At 36.0% G+C, this 18,476-nt stretch overlaps 2 protein-coding genes across 3 annotated transcripts in view; one reads left to right on the top strand and one right to left on the bottom strand.

The window, feature by feature from the left end:
• Nucleotides 1-3,539, top strand: part of DNAH14 (dynein axonemal heavy chain 14) — a 412,217-nt gene extending 408,678 nt beyond the window's left edge. Inside the window, exons 86-87 of the mRNA XM_069062634.1 lie at nucleotides 512-658; nucleotides 2,489-3,539. Coding sequence (XP_068918735.1) covers nucleotides 512-658; nucleotides 2,489-2,716 — 375 coding nt within the window. The 3' untranslated portion in view covers nucleotides 2,717-3,539. The remainder of the gene's footprint in view (nucleotides 1-511; nucleotides 659-2,488) is intronic.
• A 9,357-nt stretch (nucleotides 3,540-12,896) lies between these two features.
• The window catches only part of LBR (lamin B receptor), a 49,249-nt gene continuing 43,669 nt past the window's right edge, over nucleotides 12,897-18,476 (bottom strand). For both annotated transcript variants that reach the window (XM_069062588.1, XM_069062589.1), the window contains exon 14: nucleotides 12,897-15,150. In XM_069062588.1, coding sequence (XP_068918689.1) covers nucleotides 14,990-15,150 — 161 coding nt within the window. In that variant the 3' untranslated portion in view covers nucleotides 12,897-14,989. The remainder of the gene's footprint in view (nucleotides 15,151-18,476) is intronic.

The raw sequence follows: 18,476 nt of genomic DNA, 5'->3' as shown, positions 1-18,476 counted from the left end.
GAAGGAAGGAAGGAAGGAAGGAAGGAAGGAAGGAAGGAAGGAAGGAAAGGAGGGAGGGAGGAAGGAAGAAAAAGGAAAGAAAGAAAGGAAAGGAAGGAGAGAAAAGAGAGAGAAAAGAAGGAAAAGAGAAGAGGGAGGGAGAGAAAGAAAAAACAAATAAACACACTTTTAAGTTAAATCAGCATTATTAATATTTTTCTATCAGTTTCTTAAGTCTAGACAATCAATATAATAATAAAACAAGCCCTGATGTGTAGCTTCCCGATTTCTGAGGTATAAATGTTCACTCTGAAAATTTAACAATCAGCTCTGGGGTGGAGGGGAAGCAGGTTTAAGCTGGCTCCAACATGCCCTGTAATCTACTTCATCATAACCTTGCTCATCAGTTTATACTGAAAGCTCTCCCTGACAGTGCTTTGGATGACATCTTTCCAAATGGAAGCTTTTGGAAGGCTCCTGCTTTTATTAAAAGAATGTCTGAGTTAACTGAATTTACCTTTTTTGGTTTCAGGACATTAAACAAAACCAAGTTGGAGTTATCATTTTTGGTTTATATATGGAAGGAGCAAAATGGAACATAGAAGAAAAACATTTGGATGATCCTCTACCTCGAGAAAGATACTCTGATTTTCCAGAAATACATTTTTTGCCCCAAAAGGTAAATATTTAGTCATTTACTACTAAATCACAAGCCAGAGGTTGGCTAATTTTCTCTTTGTATAAATGCAAACTACCTAGCCATGATCCATGTGACCTAATTTTTTTTCAAAAATTAGCATTGCTCAAAACAACACTCCAATCTGAAATAAATTCAACCCCAAGGCAAAAATTTATTCTCTCTAGGAAATAAATGCCAAAAACTGAAAAAGAACAAATGGTTTTTTAAAAAACTTTATTTTCAACAAATGTTTAGAAGTTATCAGTCAATAAATATTTAAGCACCTACCATGTGCCAAGTACTACTAGATTGATGGCTAGAGTGGAATAAGCACTTATGTTCTAGTTCCTTCTTACAAAAAAATCCACTTAAAAGATAATTCAGAGATAGAGGACATAACACAAATTCCACTCATAAAAATAGAGAAGGAACTCTGTTTTCAATAAACGTGTATTGATTGTGGGGGTTCTTGGAAGGTCAGTTGCAGATTACAAGCCTAGACTATCAAAGTTGAAAATTTGGGCTGAGCTGCTGCCAGCTAAGATTCCATGATAATATTAGGTAGAACTGAAATATTTATAGCACACATCACCAGGATGAGACAGTTTGATAATTCAATAATAGTCATGATGATGAGAAGTAGATGGAGACAGGATATGATTTGTACATTATAAACTGAATTAGCAATATAGATTTATTTTTGTAGGGTCTTGTGTATTTTATGTTTCTTGATATTTATAACTAAAGTCAACTGGATATATTTTATAAATATCTATGTGTATATGATTGATGCTTATGACTTCAATGATATGTACTTGACACTGGTTATGTATTTCTTGAGATCATTAAATGTGATTTATCTTTCATTGGTTAGTGGCATATGTGTGATCTTAGTCAAAAAGCCAAGAAAGAGTCTTCATGATGAAGAGGGAAAAAAAGGCCCCTTCTCAAGGGCCTGCTGGAGCCAGCTTCCGCTAACTAAAGAGAACCAGTTGTTAAATTTTGATTCTGAACATTTACACTTCAGAAATTATCAAAAGCTACAAATCAGAGCTTGATTTTACATTTGTTGATTGATTAGATTCAAGAAACTGATGGAGAAAATCTTAATAATCCAGATTAAGTATAGAAGTATGTCCTGAGCTACATTTTCTCCCTGGCAAGTTAGTTAAAATATTTACTGCCATATCCTTGCCCCTTCTGGCGAATTTATGGGAGGAAATGGACAAGAATCTCCAGGCACAGGCAGGCCTGGTTACACCGTGATCTGCTCCATTGTAGACAACAGCCACACTGGCAAGATGGCAGATTCCCTGGAACCCTGGAATATAGCTAGGTCTCAATTAGTTCAAATAATAAGTCCCCTGAAGTAGTCAGCATTATTTAAATTTGTACTTCATATATCCATTGGACTAGAACCAAATACCATGTTTTATCGAATTATAACTTGAAATAATGCAAATTCAAATAGATGCAACTACATCAGGGTATGCATTATTCAAACTAGTCAGGACCTAGCTAATGCACTAAAAACCCTTTTTTCCCCTGTAAAATAGGAATGATCATACTTCCATTATCTACCTCAGAGTTGTGATGAAAACATTTTGCAAACCATAAAGCACTATAGAAGTGACAACAGCTATCATTATTACAAAAAAACCCATGGCCATGATGATCTTAAATGATCTGCTTTTCTGTCATAATACTCAGTATCAGATATGTTACTATCTGGTCTCTCATTACACTGAGTTTGTAACAAAACCCTCCCAAATCTAACAAAGAAAAAATGTCATTCAGTTTCCCTGAATTACTGCAATCTGACTGCTTGGTTTTTGTTTTTCCCTCATTACAAAGATTTGCACTGCAGGTGGAAAGGATAGCTTCAAAAAACAGAAGCTTTATGAATGTCCAATTTACCGGACTCCTCGGAGGACAGAATCAGCAGCCTCTCCTGGCATGTTTACCAACTTCATAACATCAGTGTTTTTGCAAACACAGAAACCTCCCCCTCACTGGACAACGAGACAAGTGGTATTGCTCTGTGAACTCAATGACTGAAAGAAAACTACCTTCCTATTTATCCTCAGCCCAGCAAGATTTAGCATCTGAGAAGCACTAGACCAAAACATAAAAGAGAAGTTGTATGTTAGAAAGTAGGTTGTGAGCTTCTTCAATAAATATTTAACACATATATGTGTCCATTTCAGTAAACCCCATGAAGTTTTCCCAAACCATCCCTTAACTCTTTCCTCATCCTCACTCTCAAATCAGACACAAACCTAAAATTCACAACTGGAAAGGTTTAAATGATTTTTAAAGATCATTCCTGTCCAACCTCCTCATTTTACAGATGAGGAAACTGAGGCCCAGGAAGGACAAGTGATGTACCAAAGGCCACACAGCTAGTTAATAGCAAAGCCAGAACTAACACTGGAATCTTAGCATTTAATCCAGTGCACTTTCCCCTATCCGTGTAGTTCTTACAGTTCAGGTCTATTGAAATTATAAACACTTGCAGGTGATGACAGTTCAATTGAATCAAATATTTGTTAAAAGTGCCTATTCTATGCCCCTTGCTGGGCATACAAAGACAAATGTGTATTCATTCTTTTAAGTCTGTTAATTCTTTCCATATAATGGCAGTGTACTTGTTCATCAGGCTTTGCTCTTCTGTTTCATGTGTCTTTATACCAGGAGCTCTCTCCTCCCTTAGTCCCTAACCTACATCCCTAGATATGAGTTATATACTACTCCCCCCACCCCAGGTCTTTCTTCTCCCTCCCACTACTCCCCTTCCCTGCTCACTTTTTCCCTCCCTTTACTTCCCCCTCCCCTCCTTTACTCCTTCCCTTCCTCCCCCTTCTCCCCAGGCACCTCTACTTGGTACAACATCATGCCCTGATACCCTGCAAGGTCAAAGCTGAAAAGGTTATTAGCTCACAAGACTTCTATAAATTGATTTCCTCAAATTGAGAGTTTTCTTAATTGAGGTCATGAGACCAGCCTGTCTTCATCCATCTTGTGGGTTTCTCTATTGCCCTGGCTTCAGTCAGTCCCAGAATTAAACCAGCACTTTTCCAACCAGCCCCATAATTAAATAAAAACCTTGCAAGCAGCTCCTCACACAGGGAAGTCAAGCTTATGGTCAAATGTGCTGAATGATAAATAGCTGCCCCTCTGGGGCTAGATGCAACACGGAAGATGCTGCCAAGTTCCACCTATTCCTGTTTATGATACCAAAAAAAAAAAAAAAAACCAACCCAAAAAACCAACTTTGCTATTTATTGGGGGCAGGGGGACATCGTAGCCTTATAAGTCCCCTTCATGTGATTATTTCAAGCACCCTGTAATTTGAACCCACCAAATGATCAGCTGCTCTAGGAGGTGAACACATTTAACTTAGTTCAAGGGAACTGATCCTTAAACAGCTGGTTCTTTGGGCCTCTTCTTTATGGAAGGGGAAGTGACAAGGCCATGATCCCCTTTAGGGTAAGAATCATATCTTGATTCATTTTCATGAGCCCAGCAGATCCCAAATGAATGCTTGTCAAATGCATCTAGAAGAAATGAACCCCCAACAAGACAGTGATGATAATAGCTGACTTTTACTTAACTCCTTTAACAAAGATTATCTCATTTGATGGTGATAAGCCTTTTAAGGGAGGTGGTATTATTATCCCCATTTCAGAACTGAGAAAGCTGAAAGCTTAAGAGACTTGCCCAGAGTCAGCTAATGATTGAACTCAGCTGTTCTCATTAGGGCCCTCTGTGGGCTAACACAGCTGGGGGAGAACGTGGGAAAGGAGTAAAGGCAGAGGAGTTGGCAAGAGAAATAGGCATAAAGCAGAGCAAATTGAAGAAGACGAGAAGGAGGCAAACAAAGCCTTAGAAGCACCAAGAACCATCATTACTGGTATATTTCTTGGGAGTAAGGAGCCTTCCCCCTGTTTCAGGAAGCTGGAAACTCAATCTATACAAGCCCACTACTATCACCACCATGGGTTTCTTTTTTCCTTTATTAAGGTAAATGGTTCCTAATGGCTACAATGTCTTCTTCTATTATTTTTTTTTTCCTTTGTTGGTGTACTGTGGCATTTGGGACTGTAAGAGAGAGTCTGATAAGGGAGGTAGGTTGAGGTAGAGGAAGAAAAGCTAGTATTGGAACCAGGAAGATTTGAATTCAAGTCATCAATCTCAAACATATGGTTGTATGACCCCTGGGTAACTTCTCGGCACTCTAAGCATTTCTCTTAAGACATAAGTTGAAAATACCAACCTACACTGGTAGAGGAAATTTCTTTATCCTCAAGCTCCCTGTAACAATGAAATAACAGGTTAAGTGCCTGGTTGTTGTTCAGTCCTGTCCAACTTTTAGTGACCCCATTTGGGGTTTTCCTGGCAACGATACTAGAGTGGTTTGCCATTTCCTTCTCCAACTCATTTTACAGCTGAGGAAACTTCTTACATTCTATGGTCCAGACAAACTGATCTTCTCTGTTTATAATGATGATAATAATAATAACTAGCGAGCTGTATAGCACCTACTATGTACTGGGTACTGTGCTAAGTGCTTTACAAATATCTTATCTTATCCTCATAATAACCCTGAGAGGTAAATGATATTATCTTCATTTTACAGTTGAGGAAACTGAGGCAAAAAAATGATCAAGTGACTTGCCCAAGGTCACTCAGCTAGTAAATGTCTGATCCCCTTGGTTATCAGTGTTCTCTTCCATCCACTCTCACATGATTTCATATTTACCTTGTTTATATTTTTCTATTCACTTATCCATTTCATATCACTGGATTCATTTATCTATTCCCTCTCCCTGTCAGCATGTAAGCACCTTCTTCTGTCCCTCTAGATGTAAGGTTCTGTCCTGGGTTCCCTCTTTCCCCATCTTTGCTTTCCTCTCCTACTCTATACTTGGTAACCTGATCTACTGCCGTGGTTCAATAATCACCAGGACACGAATGACTTCAGTCTTATATGCCCAGCACTTATCAGATATTCCCATTAGGATGGCCAACTTAGCCACATCACAGAATCAAAAAGTTGTAAAATGAAAATCTAATTTAACCCACACCAGATCAAGAATCCTCTTTATAATTTAGCAAATGGTCATCTAATTGCTCCTAGAAGACCTCCAATGAAGGAGTATGCATTACCTCCCAAAGAAATTAATTTCTTTTTTGGATAATGCTGTTAGAAAGTGTCTTTATATCAAATCTCATTTGCCTCCCTTTTATTTTCAATTATTCCTAGTGCTGGCTTCTGGGGCAAAAAAGAATAAATCTACTGACCTCTTCCATAGGACAACCCTTCAGATATTTGAATACTGCTATCCAAAGGTGTAACAACCAGCTTTGAGAGGAAGGAGGAAAGGGAATGTGCATGGCATATTTAATTCACATCATAAATATTTTCTCCATCACTTCCTTAAATGTAGACAATCTACAAAACAATAAACAAAGCCCTTAATTATTGTTTTCCAATTTCTGAAGTGTAAATGCTTACATAAAAAAAAAATTAACAGTAGATAGCTGGTTCCAATAAAGCCCTGTAGCTGTATCCCATTCTAGGCCTATCTTATCAGGACTAATCTCCAGATCCTTCAACAGTTCCAGGGATAGCCCATGCTTGTAATCTCTTCTAAAGGGGAGGCTAAGGCTGGTGGATCAACTTAGTTTAAAAGTTCCCAGCTATAGCAGGGCTAAAGCCAATTAGCTGTCTGCCCTAAATTTGGCACCAATCTAGTTAACCCACAGAGAGGGGCATCAGATTGCCTATGGAGGGATGGATAGACTCAGATCAGAAAGGGGGCAGGTCAAAGCTTGCGTGCCAGTCAATAAAGAAATCAGGCCCCTGAGTGGCCACTGCACCCCCAGTCTGGGTGAGATGGGAAAACCAGTGTAAAAAAAAAAATCTTCATATGGAGTAAACTTAGAGGCCTTTCACCCTCCAGCTTCCTTCCTAAATTATGATTCCTAGAACTGAATACAGCATTCTCAATGTGGTCTAAGCAAGGCAGAGTACAGTAGGTCTATCACCACCTTAGTCATGGACAATATGACTCTCTAACTATAGCCTAAGATTACAATAACCTTTTGGCTGCTACACTGACCTGCTGATTCAGGTTGAATTTGCTATCTGGTAAAAACTGCCAGATAATTTTCAGCTAGACTACCATGCCTCTTCCATACTGAGTTCCTAAATCCAAATATAAGGTGCTATTAAATTTCTAAACATATTACCTAAATTAAATATAATCCTATAAAGTTTCATCTTGTTTTGAACTGGTTAACTATACAGTCAATTAATGGAGGCCCACCAATATGCTTTCATTCAAGATTATAAGTCAAAAATCAGTTTAGTTGGCTAGGCCAAGTAGCTTTTTCAAAGATAGGTGGTATGATAGAACAGTTGGCACACGACATTCCTCTATAAGTCTGTGATATAATGTCCCAAAATAGAGTCCAGAGAAAGTGGGGTCAAGGTTAGAGAGCACATGTGGCAAAGGGGCTCCTGGTTGCTAGAAGTCCTTTTCTCTCATTTGCAAGGTACTCCAAGGTCCGAGAAGTTCCCTTTAGGCAGTTTCTTCATTGGTCCCCTAGGAGAGGTGTGATTGCCTGTCCTTGATTTCTTCCTGAGGCCCTGCTATCCACTAATCCAGAGTTGGAGGTAGGATGCCAATAGGAATATGTAAGGTCCAGTATTGTTGGTATTATTCAAAGCTCTTGAGTTTTTCCTCCAATCTAAGAAGAGAAAAAAGAGAGCTTGAAAGAGACTTCTCCTTTCCTCATACTAAATGATTCATTCTTATGGGGTTCACTTACAATGCTTACTCCAGTTTCTAGAAATTAATCTCTTCTCAATTCACTTGATGACAAACCTTGGGTGTGGCCAAGTTCCCTCAGCCTGATAGAACACAAGTATTTTTTGTGTACAAGTAATTTTTACTTGTACAAGTGCACATCATTCCAAATCTGAATGCCTTTTAGCATTTAATCTAAGGACCATGAGTGTTCTTACCTATTTATGATATCAAGGCTAAAATGGAGAGGGATTGTTTCTCTCCCACTCTAATAGCAACAAGTTGCTCAGATAAATATATGACATCCAGTTTCTGAAAATGGATACCTACTTTGGTTTCAGTTCTTTGTTACAACAAAAAAAAGTGCTGACCTAAAAAGTAGTATCATTAAGTCAAAGGGTATCCATAGTTTGGTAACTTTAAGGTATACTTTCAACTTGCTTTCCAGAATAAACGGAATCACTCAGCTCTATCAACAATGCTTGTACTTGGGACAGCTAGGTGGTACAGTGAATAGAGCACCAGCCCTGGAGTCAGGAGGACCTGAGTTCAAATCCAGCCTCAGACACTTAACACAAAAACTAGCCATGGGACTTTGGGCAAGTCACTTAACCCCAACTGCCCCTCCAAAAAGAAAAAAAAAAACCAATGCTTGTATTCCCCTATCTCCTACAATTAACATTTTCCTTTTTTATCATCTTTGCCAATCTTATGGATGTAGGATGGAAATTGAGTTGTTTTAACTTGCACTACTCTTATTGGTGGCTCACAGCATTTCTTCACTATGGTTTTCTTCTTCTGAAAACTGCCTATTTGGCAATTTTCAGAGGAAAAAATCCAAGCTATCAATAGTAATGTGAAAAAAAAAAGTACTGCTTTGTAGTCAGTCAACAAGCATTTATTAAGCATTGACTGTACCAGACAACAGAAGTACAAATTTTTTTTTAATGGTGTCTGCCCTCAAAGAGCTTACATTCTAATAGTGGAAGGCAATACTTAAAAGGAGACAGAAGAGCAGGGGTGGGAGAATTGGTGTGAAATCTGATATTGCTAGATGTTATTTCCCTCCCACTTTTTTTTTTTTTACACATTATTCCCTTGAGATTCTTGACCTTTTGCTCTTACAGATGAATTTTACTTTTTTCTAGTTCTAAAAAATAATCCATTGGTAGTTTGAGTATAGTTTAAAATCTATTACTGTGATGTCCTTTTCTTTCCCACTTTTTCAACATTTTCCTGAAGACCCTTGACTTTTAGTTCCTCCAGATTAATTGTATTATAATTTTACCTAGTTTTATAAGAGAATCCTTTGGTAATTTGATTGGTATGGCACTGCATTTGCAAATTAAATTAAGTAGTGTAATACCAATGTGATAACCATAGTAGCCACTATGAATATGCATTCATATTTCCAGGGTAGATTTGCAAAATATAATAAACTCTCTTCCTCAAAGGCAAAACCAAAATATTTATTTGGGACATCATTAGAATACCAGGAGGTAAGATTTAACAGGGTACTTATCACTAATCCAGAACACCCACATCTTAAACCTTCTATTAGACCTCCCCACAAACAAGTTCCCCTAGACAAATTCTTCCCTCTGCCCACTCAAGCTGCTTCTCTTTGTTTTCACTCTCTGCTCTGTTGGGTAAGTTCCTCCCACACTGTGGGGAGCCCCATGTGACTCATTCAGGCTCTATGTGACCACAGCTGTGAACTGGGCCAGAGTTCAAAGCAGGTTACATAGGCCTATTAATGGGCAGGGAAGATCTTCCTTATTCCACTAACATTACAGATAGTATTGTCATTTTTTAAATTATATTAGCATGGTCCAATCATGAGTGATCAAGTACTCTCCAATTATTTGTCTTCATATACTTCTTTCGTTTTGTTTATGTTCAATATAACTTCCTGTGTCTTCATAAGCAGAATCCCAAATTTTTCATAATATACTAATTTTTGAATGAGATGTCTTAGTTCTCTCTGGCTTTTCTTAATAACATACAAAAAGACTCAGGGGAGGGGAGTTTGAATTTATTTTATATTCTGCTACATTAATTCTCTTCCTCCTCACCAGCCGCCTCACCATCTTGAAGAAACATTTTATCTGAGGTCCAGGAACACTATTTCAGGAAGCGTCACTCATATTTACCTTACTTTCCAAACTTCTCCCTACCAGACATCTTCTCACCGTCAACAATACTACTATTTCTGGAAATGCCTCAGCCACAATTCACTTCACTCTCACATCACCTACTCTAAACTTCTCTTCTTTCTCACCAACTACCTTGTCTCTGTGTGGGGCACTTTCCCCCATCCACCCCTCTATACCCAACTCTGCCTTATATGTATTCTCCCATTAGAATGCGAGTTCCTTAATAAGAATTGTCTGGTTTGCTTGTATTTGTATTCCTAACACTTAGCACGGTGCCTGGCACATGGTAAGTCCTTAATAAATGCTCTTAACAATTGTTTCTATTATCTTTTGTTAAAAACTCAAGGCATGTCATCTGCAAAAAGTTACACTTTCATTTCTCTGCGCTTATTCCTTCTATTTCTTTTATCTTATTGTTACAACTATTCAAGTAACAGTGATGATAATGGACACTCTTACTTTACCGGAAAGGCTTCTAAGTGTTTTTCTCTTACGATAACAGTGTTTCTTTTTAGATAACTATTGTTAAATGATCCATTCATTACTGTGCTTTCTAGTGAACTGTTTTTTTTTTTTTTACCATAAAGGCATGTTGTTTTTTCATACTTTCCTGCACTAATGTAATCACTTTTGTTACTAATATAGATTCATGTGTGTAGTTTTCCTAGTATTAATCCAATCCTGCATTCCTGATAAAAATCTAACCTGGTCAGAATATATGATTTCTCAATGTGTTGCTATAGGCTCTTTGATAGTTTTCAACATTTTTTGGGTTGACATTTGAGTATATTAGTCTACATTTTTCTTTCCATTTTCTCTCTCCTTAGCTTAGTTATCAAGACCATGTGGTTTCATAGAAAGAATTTTCCTATTTTTACAAGGAGATTATGTAATGCTGGCATTCTTCCTTGAATGTTTCATAGAATTGACTTCTAAGTTCATGTGGTCACTTTTTTTTTTTTTCCATTTTTGCTTTTCTGTTTATAATTTGATTTTGCTTTTTGGAGGGCAATTGGGGTTAAGTGACTTGCCCAAAGTCACATGGCTAGTGTGTTAAGTGTCTAAGCCCGGATTTGAACTCAGGTCCTCCTGACTTCAGGGCCAGTGCTCTATTCACTACACCGCCTAGCCGCCCCTTGATTTCCTTTTCTAAGACCTAGTTTTCTACTTCTTGTTCTGATAATCTGACTATTCAGTTTTATATGTTTATCTATTTGTCACTTTTGTTGGAATATGATTTGTCAAGTTTCTATTAATTTCATTTGTCACAAATTTTCAATTTACATTAGGAAATTTGGTTTTACTCTCTAAAAATCAGATTACCTCTCAGTTTACTTAAGCTTTCTCCCCAAAATAGTTACTAGCTCTGTTTATAGCTGCTTTGGTTATATCCCACAAGTTTGGGGAAGGGGATGTTTTTTTTTTTTTTTATTGTGCCTCCCTGCCTCTTTAGGAGTAGCACCTTCCTTACTCCTCTCTCCTCAGGCCTTTTTCAGTTGGTTATTCTAGAAGTCATAAAAATCTACTGTCTGATAACCAGTTATTGGGAACAGTTTAACAGCTATAACTTGGTAACTCCCTAGAGTGAACTGGAGCTTGTATTTATTTCAGTGACCTGCACAGTTTGATTAATGAATTCCCTGATATTAGAGAAGCTCCAAGAAATTTAGGGAATAATTTAACTATTGGCATGAATTGCTATAATCCCTCTTGGGTAGATATGAATCAGCTTTTATGTATGGTATTGCTCACTGAAGTTAGGCAAAGGCTAAAAAAAAGTTACAAAGTAGCCAAATACTAAAGTTTGACTGATGTGGGGAATTTGAGAAGAATACTGTGAAGTAATGCTGGAAGAAGGTATTCTGGAACTAGTCCAATTAAGGGCCTTAAACTCTAGGCAGAAGAGTTCGTTATTTAATCCTACAGGTAATAGAAGCTGCTCAGGTTTTTTTCAGTATGGTGGTGATATGTGCCTTAGGATGGAGCTATCCCAGGGATCCATTAGCCCTGAACTCAGGCCACCAGCTTCTGCCCTCTGTCTTTGCTGTTGGGCCATCACCAGGGCTCTGGAACATTTCTGCCTAAAAAACCATCTCATATAGTTCCCTTTCCACTCATAGCAATGGTCTGCCTCAAATCTCACCCCACTCTAATCCATCCTCTGTCTTCAGCCACTGATTTTGGTCCATTCAGCATTCCATCTCTGGGCATCTGCACAAACCTAGATATGAAATTTCCTTAACTCCACCTCTCAAAATTCTTAGTTTAAAGAAAAGTTCAGGTAAGGCGCCCCCTCAACCATGAAACTTTTTGTTTTGTATACTGAGGTTCCCTCACTTATTATTTTGTCCCTCTTAACTTCTCTGTATTTATGTCGTATCCACAAAAACCCCAGCAGAAAAGAAACTGTCTCATCTTTTGTATATACTTTGGGCTTAGCATGGAGCCTGAACTGACATTGTTGTAATGGTCCTTCCCTTTACTGGAATAAAGTAGTATTTAGATGCCTCCATGTATGTGCATATCTTCCAAATTGGGGTGGAGGGGCTGTACTTGTAGTATTAGAAAAACACCAGAGGTAGGTACCTGGACATTAAGTGATCAGACCTAGAACCTAATCCATCAATTCCCTAAATATGGAAGTCCCATCCATACTGGACATTTTGCATTAGTAATTTATATTTTAAACTTTTTTGGAACAAGTCACTCCATAAATACCAAACTGCAGGATTTAAAATAAACACTTCAGTTCTCATATTTCATTAAATGGGAAGTGATAAAACCCTCCACATTTTACATATGAGAAAGAAGACTCAGTGCCTTCACCCAGTCAGGAGATAGTCAAGGATAGAAACAAGCTCTTGCTGAACATCCATCTAGTGCTAACCTTCAGAACAACCACTAACAGAATTAAAAATCCAATGATACTGTTATACCTAGAACAGTGTACTTCCTGAAAAGACATTATCAACAAAAAGCATACTATACACTTAATACACAGCACACTATACGAAGAAAAATACAAAAACCCTTAGACCCTAGACTTGAGGAAAACATAATGTTCCAAAAGATCTGTATGACAGTGGGTCCAAAGTAGAACAAAGTGTGATCCACTTCCTTTTCCAAAGCATTCCATGCCTCATGGAAATCATTTTTATACTTGATTCTCTGGTCTTGTTTCTTTATCTGAATGGAATAAAATAATCTCTTAAGGTTCCTTCTACCTAAAGAACTATATTCTAAATATATAAGAAGTAATCAAATTAATACATTGTTACTTTGAATTTTATTTCAACTTGAATTTTATTATAAAAACTTCTACTTATCAAATTTTTGTCCAAAAATGAAAAGGAAGACAAGATAAAGTTAATGTCACTCAGAAATTATGCCACTGTGTAAGAAAGTTAGTTTGTTTATTTTCACCACCAGGAAGACTAATTAATAAAATCCCTCCTCCCTGCCACCCCAAGCTCATTTAATGAATATAATATAGACTATGGGGTCTATATTATAGACCATGCAATTTTTAATACTGAAAGGAAAGTATTTGTAATAAAAAGAAACTACTTGCATACATCAGTGACTATACAAAAATTCTAAAGTGACATCTGACAATTTTTCCCAAAAGAAATATTCAAAAGCTGCAGGATGCAATGTGCTAGAGGAAAAAATAATCATGATCATATTAAAATAAGCTATGTATGCTACATATACTTCAAACTGCAGTGTGCAAGACACTACAAATCCAAATGGCTCATATACAAAATGTAAAATTAAAAACCCCAACATACGCACTAGGTTTGTTACATTGCCACATATTTAAGACAATGGGAACTATTTAACTTTTAACACAAAAACCTCATTTTAACAGAAACCCTTTCACATTGACTTTGCTACCATTTCACCACTGATAGCTAATAATGGACCTCTATAAATTTATCTAGATTTTAAGGCAGATTTTATGCTTCATAAAGACACACTTCTAATAACATCAAAGAAGAAATACATTTTGAACACATTCAATTCATTTGCAGATGAGGCTTCCAAAGGTGAAAAATAACAATTTTAAAAATAAAATCACAACAATGCAGTAGAATCTGTAGCTATTGGATACACAACATACAGTATAAACTGCAAAAATGAACAGTAGCAAACACAGTGTTTAATTACAAAAGTCAAAAATATACAAAAATTAGTCCGAAATGACAAGTTTTCAACCACAGGTTCACGTAAAAAATGTTTAAATAGTGATGTTATTCCAAAAATATATAAATATATATATATATATATCCAAGCTATTTTTACTTATTTGTAATAGTATAAAAGGCAACTGAGAACCTATAATTGAGGTAGCAAAGCCAAATTCACAAACTTTGGATTAAAATTACAATCCCTATATTTTCATAGTATTTTTCAATGCAATATTTAAATGAATTCAGATTGTTTAAAAAACTTTAATTTCATATCAATACATTACTTCATAAAACTTTAATTTCATATCAATACATTACTTTATAAAACTTTCATAAAAGTATAATTTAAAAATACTGAATGTTTTTTGTTAAAAGATATTCCTGCCTGGTCCTAAATAAGCAACTGCACCTCACATTCAAAATACTGTACAGGAAAAAAAAAATGAAGTCACCATATTATACATAAAGAAAGCTATGTATTTACATTTTTAAGTAATTTTAGAATTGCAAGTAAGCAAGCTGTTACTTTTTTCTTTTCTGTAGGGCCTGCTACTAAATCGCTACTTCCTCATACCCTGGTATCCAGCACTGAACACAGAATAGGTTTTATTTTTAACTCAGGGAACCAGAAAATTATATGCTTAAATTGAAATTAATGAAAATCCTATCCTAATTGATGAAACAAAAATATAACTAGCTGTTAAACACACTCTGAAACTGAGTCAAACACAATCATTTCTATTTTTTTAAAAAGAAATCAACTGATCAAACCAGAAATGCAAATCTGAAAGGCTAGGAACCTAGTTCAGAAATCAAATATTCCATTTCTGTTTGGTGCATCTGCCATAAGACTGTCCTCTTTTTATATCTTAAGAATAGGAAAATTTCCAATAAAAAGCTAATTCAAATAACTGTACTCTGATTTTATTTGCCCTTAAGTTTATTAAAACAAATTATATGAAAATCCTGGCTAATTTCAGCAACTAAATGGTGAACAAACCTAACCTGACAAATCTATTTCTTACAAATTTATGACTATTTGTTCTATTATGCATTTCTTCAGAAAACAAAATACCTACAGACTCAGGGGGAAGATAAGAGGTATATTTTGTTTGCAAGGAAGCTAGAACTGAAGAAGCATTTAAGAATCTAAAACAAAAAAGCTTATTAGTAAATGTATGGAAATATACGATATGGCACACGCTGACAGTACTTTTCCCATGCCAAACCATATTTCTTCTTACACTGGTGTTCATCACGAGCTTCTCGGTGGATAAGCAAGATGGTGAAATAAATCACATAGATATATGGTAAGATATGATTAAAACCTGTGGAGGAACAGATAGTATAAATATCATGAAAGAGATAAAAACAGTCTTCCTAATTTATCTAATTTTTTTTTATTAAATCTGTTTTATTTTCGATTCCAAAGTCTCTTCCTCCCCCATCCACTGAGATGAAAGGAAAAAGCCCATGACAAATATGTATAGTCATGCAAAGCAAATTCCCATATTAGCCATATCCAAAAAGAAAAAGGGGGGGAAGAGTTTCATTCCATAATGAGTCTATTAATTCTCCATCTGAAAACAGATTCCTTTTTTTTTATTATTTATTTTATCATGAGTCCTTTGGAATCATGGTTGGTCACTTTCGATGAGAGTTCTCAAATCTTTCAAAGCTGACTGTCCTTATGATATTGATATTACTGCGTAAATAGTTCTCCTGATTTCACTTTGTATCAGTTCATATAGGTCTTCCTAAGTTTTTCTAAAATTATCTACCTTATTTCTTACAGCACAATAGTATTCTATCACATTTATATAATGTAACTTGTTTAGCCATTCCTCAACTGATGGGTATCCCATCAGTTTCCAATTCTTTGCCACCATAAAAAGAGCAGTTATATTTTTGTTCATATAGGTCTTTTTCCTCTTTCTTTAATTTCTTTGGGGTACAGAAATAGTAGTGGTGTCAATGAATCAAAGAGTATATACACAGGATAATAGCTTTCTGGACATAGTTCCCAATACCTTGGAGAAAAATGGATGGACCAGTTCACAGCTAAACCAACAGTACCTTAAAGAACATGTTTTCTCAAAGGCTCTCTAATATTTGTTATTTTCTATTTTTGTCAATTTAAGCCTATCTCATGGGTGTGACTTAAAAGTGTACTGATAGAGTTTTTAATTTTAATTTCTTTATTATTTAGTGATTTAGAACACTTTTGCACATGGCTGTTGATCACTTGGATTGTAATCTGAATCAGTTCACTGTGTATCTTAGAAATGAAACCTTTATCAAATTAGCCTGATGCAAAGATTTCCTGCCTCTCATTAATTTTAGCTGCACTGGTTTTGTTTTGTGCAAAAAAAAATTTAATTTCATGTAATCAAAACTATCCATTTTAGCTTTCTGTGAAACTCTCCCATCTTGTTTGGTCACCCTATCCAAAAATGTGACAAGTAATTTCTTACATGCTACTGTAATTTGCTTATAATATCACTATTTCTAAATCATGTATGCATTTAGAGCTTATCTTGGCATATGGAGATGTTGGTTTAAAGCCAAGTTTCTGGCAGATTACTTTCCAGTTTCCCCAACAGTTTTTGTCAAATATTGAGTTTTTACTCCAATAGCTGGGATCCTTGAGTTTATCAAACACTAGATTTCTGTGCTCATTTGCTTCTGCATATCATGAACAAAATCTATTCCATTGATCCATCTCCATTATTTACCCAGCACCAAACAGTTTTGAAAATTATAACTTTGGGGGCAGCTAGGTGGCACAGTGAATAGAGCACCAGCCCTAGAGTCAGGAGGACTTGAGTTCAAATTTAACCTCAAACATCTGACACACTTACTAGCTGTGTGACCTTAGGCAAGTCACTTAACCCAAATTGCCTTGCCTTCCCCCTTCCAAAAAAAAAATTATGACTATAATCTTGATCATTTTGTTCCTCCAGATGAATTATTTTTCCTAGCTCTGGTCCTTTGTGTGGCACCGATTTAATTTTAGGGTCCCTTCCAATTCAAATCCTATAATCCTGTAATTAAATTTTTCCCCCTAATAAGGACTCCAAAAGAATTTTGGTAGGAAGAAGGGTTTGGAGATTAGAATTAAATGAGCACAGAGTCAAGATGATGGGATGAGAGGGAATAAATTTAGTAATATTGCCTTTTTCATTCTATTAGCTCAACCTCCCCAGAACAATTAATATTTATCCAATTATTTAAATCTGCCTTTGTATAAAAGTGTTTTCTAAGTCTGTTCAAAAGGTCCCTATATGGATTGTGGCAGGTAGACTCCCCAACTGTTTGAAATTATCTGTTACTTATCTTAAATGGCATGTCTTTTTTTTTCTTCCTGCTAGATTTTGTGGATAATAAACAGAAATGCGACCATTTATTCAAATTTCTTATAGATCCTGCAATTTTACTGATGTTGCTTCAATTAGTTTTATCAGTTGACTCTCTAGGGTTCTCTAAGTAAATCATATCATCAGTAAAAAGTGATGACTTTGTTTAATCTTTGCTTATAGTTATTCCATTCATCTCCTCTTGTCTTATTGTAGCAAGTATTTCTGGTAAATTGAATAAAATGGTGATAATGGACATCTCTGCTTCACTCCTAAAGTTACTGGAAAGGCTTCTCTACCTTGCCCCCATAACAATATTACACTGGTACTTGGGTTTTGGAAAGCTAGAAAGCATAGGAATAAACTGAGCATTTTAAGGAAAGCTCAGTTTATTCCTATGCTTTCTAGTGTTGCTGTTTTTTTTTTTTTAAATAGGAATGGGTGTTACATTTTGTCAAAAGCTTTTTCTATATCAAAGAAATCAAATTATTTTTGTTGCTTTTGTTACTGATACGGTCAATTATGCTTATAGCTTTCCCTAATATTGAACTAGCCCTGCATTCTTGCTATAAATTCTTTTTTTTTTTTAATAAAGCAATCGGGGTTAAGTAACTTGCTCAAGGTTACAGGGCCAGTTATTTCTGGGTGTGGTGCTATCTGCGCCCGGATTTGATCCCCAGGTCATCCCGACACTGGAGCCGGTGCTCTTACTCGCTGTGCTACCTGGCCGCCCCCCTCCTATAAATTCAACCTTATTATAGTGTGACCTTTTTGGCATATTGCTGTAATCTCCTTGCTAATATTTCATTTAATTTTTTTTGCATGAAAATCCAATTAGGGAAATTGGTCTATAGTTACTTTTCTCTGTTTTGACTTTGGTTTATGTATCATCTTTATTTCATAGAAAGTATCTGGTAGGACACCTTTTTTTACCTGTTTAAACAATTTATGTACTATTAGAATTAGCTGTTTTTTAAAGTTTAGAAAACTCATTTGTAAAGCTATCTGGTGAGGGGAAAGGTTTCTCTTCAGGAGTTCATTATGTCTTGTTCAATCTCATTTTCTAAGATACAGCTGTTTAAGTATTCTACCTACTTTTGTTAATCTGGGCAATCTTTATTTTTGCAAATATCCATTTCATTTGGATTGACAGTTTTACTGGCAAATAGTTGGGCAAAATAACTCCTAATAATTGCTTTTATTTCTTATTCAGTGATTGTAATTTCACCTTTTTTCATTTTTGATAATAGTACACTTATCCTTTCCACACTGCAACTTTCCCCATTGTAGTTTTGATA

The sequence above is a fragment of the Petaurus breviceps genome, unplaced genomic scaffold, assembly GCF_028583685.1.
Source record: "Petaurus breviceps papuanus isolate PSGF00001 unplaced genomic scaffold, PetGlider_PUasm1.0 90466, whole genome shotgun sequence".
NCBI lineage: Eukaryota > Metazoa > Chordata > Mammalia > Diprotodontia > Petauridae > Petaurus > Petaurus breviceps.
This window is presented reverse-complemented; position numbering and strand designations above follow the sequence as displayed.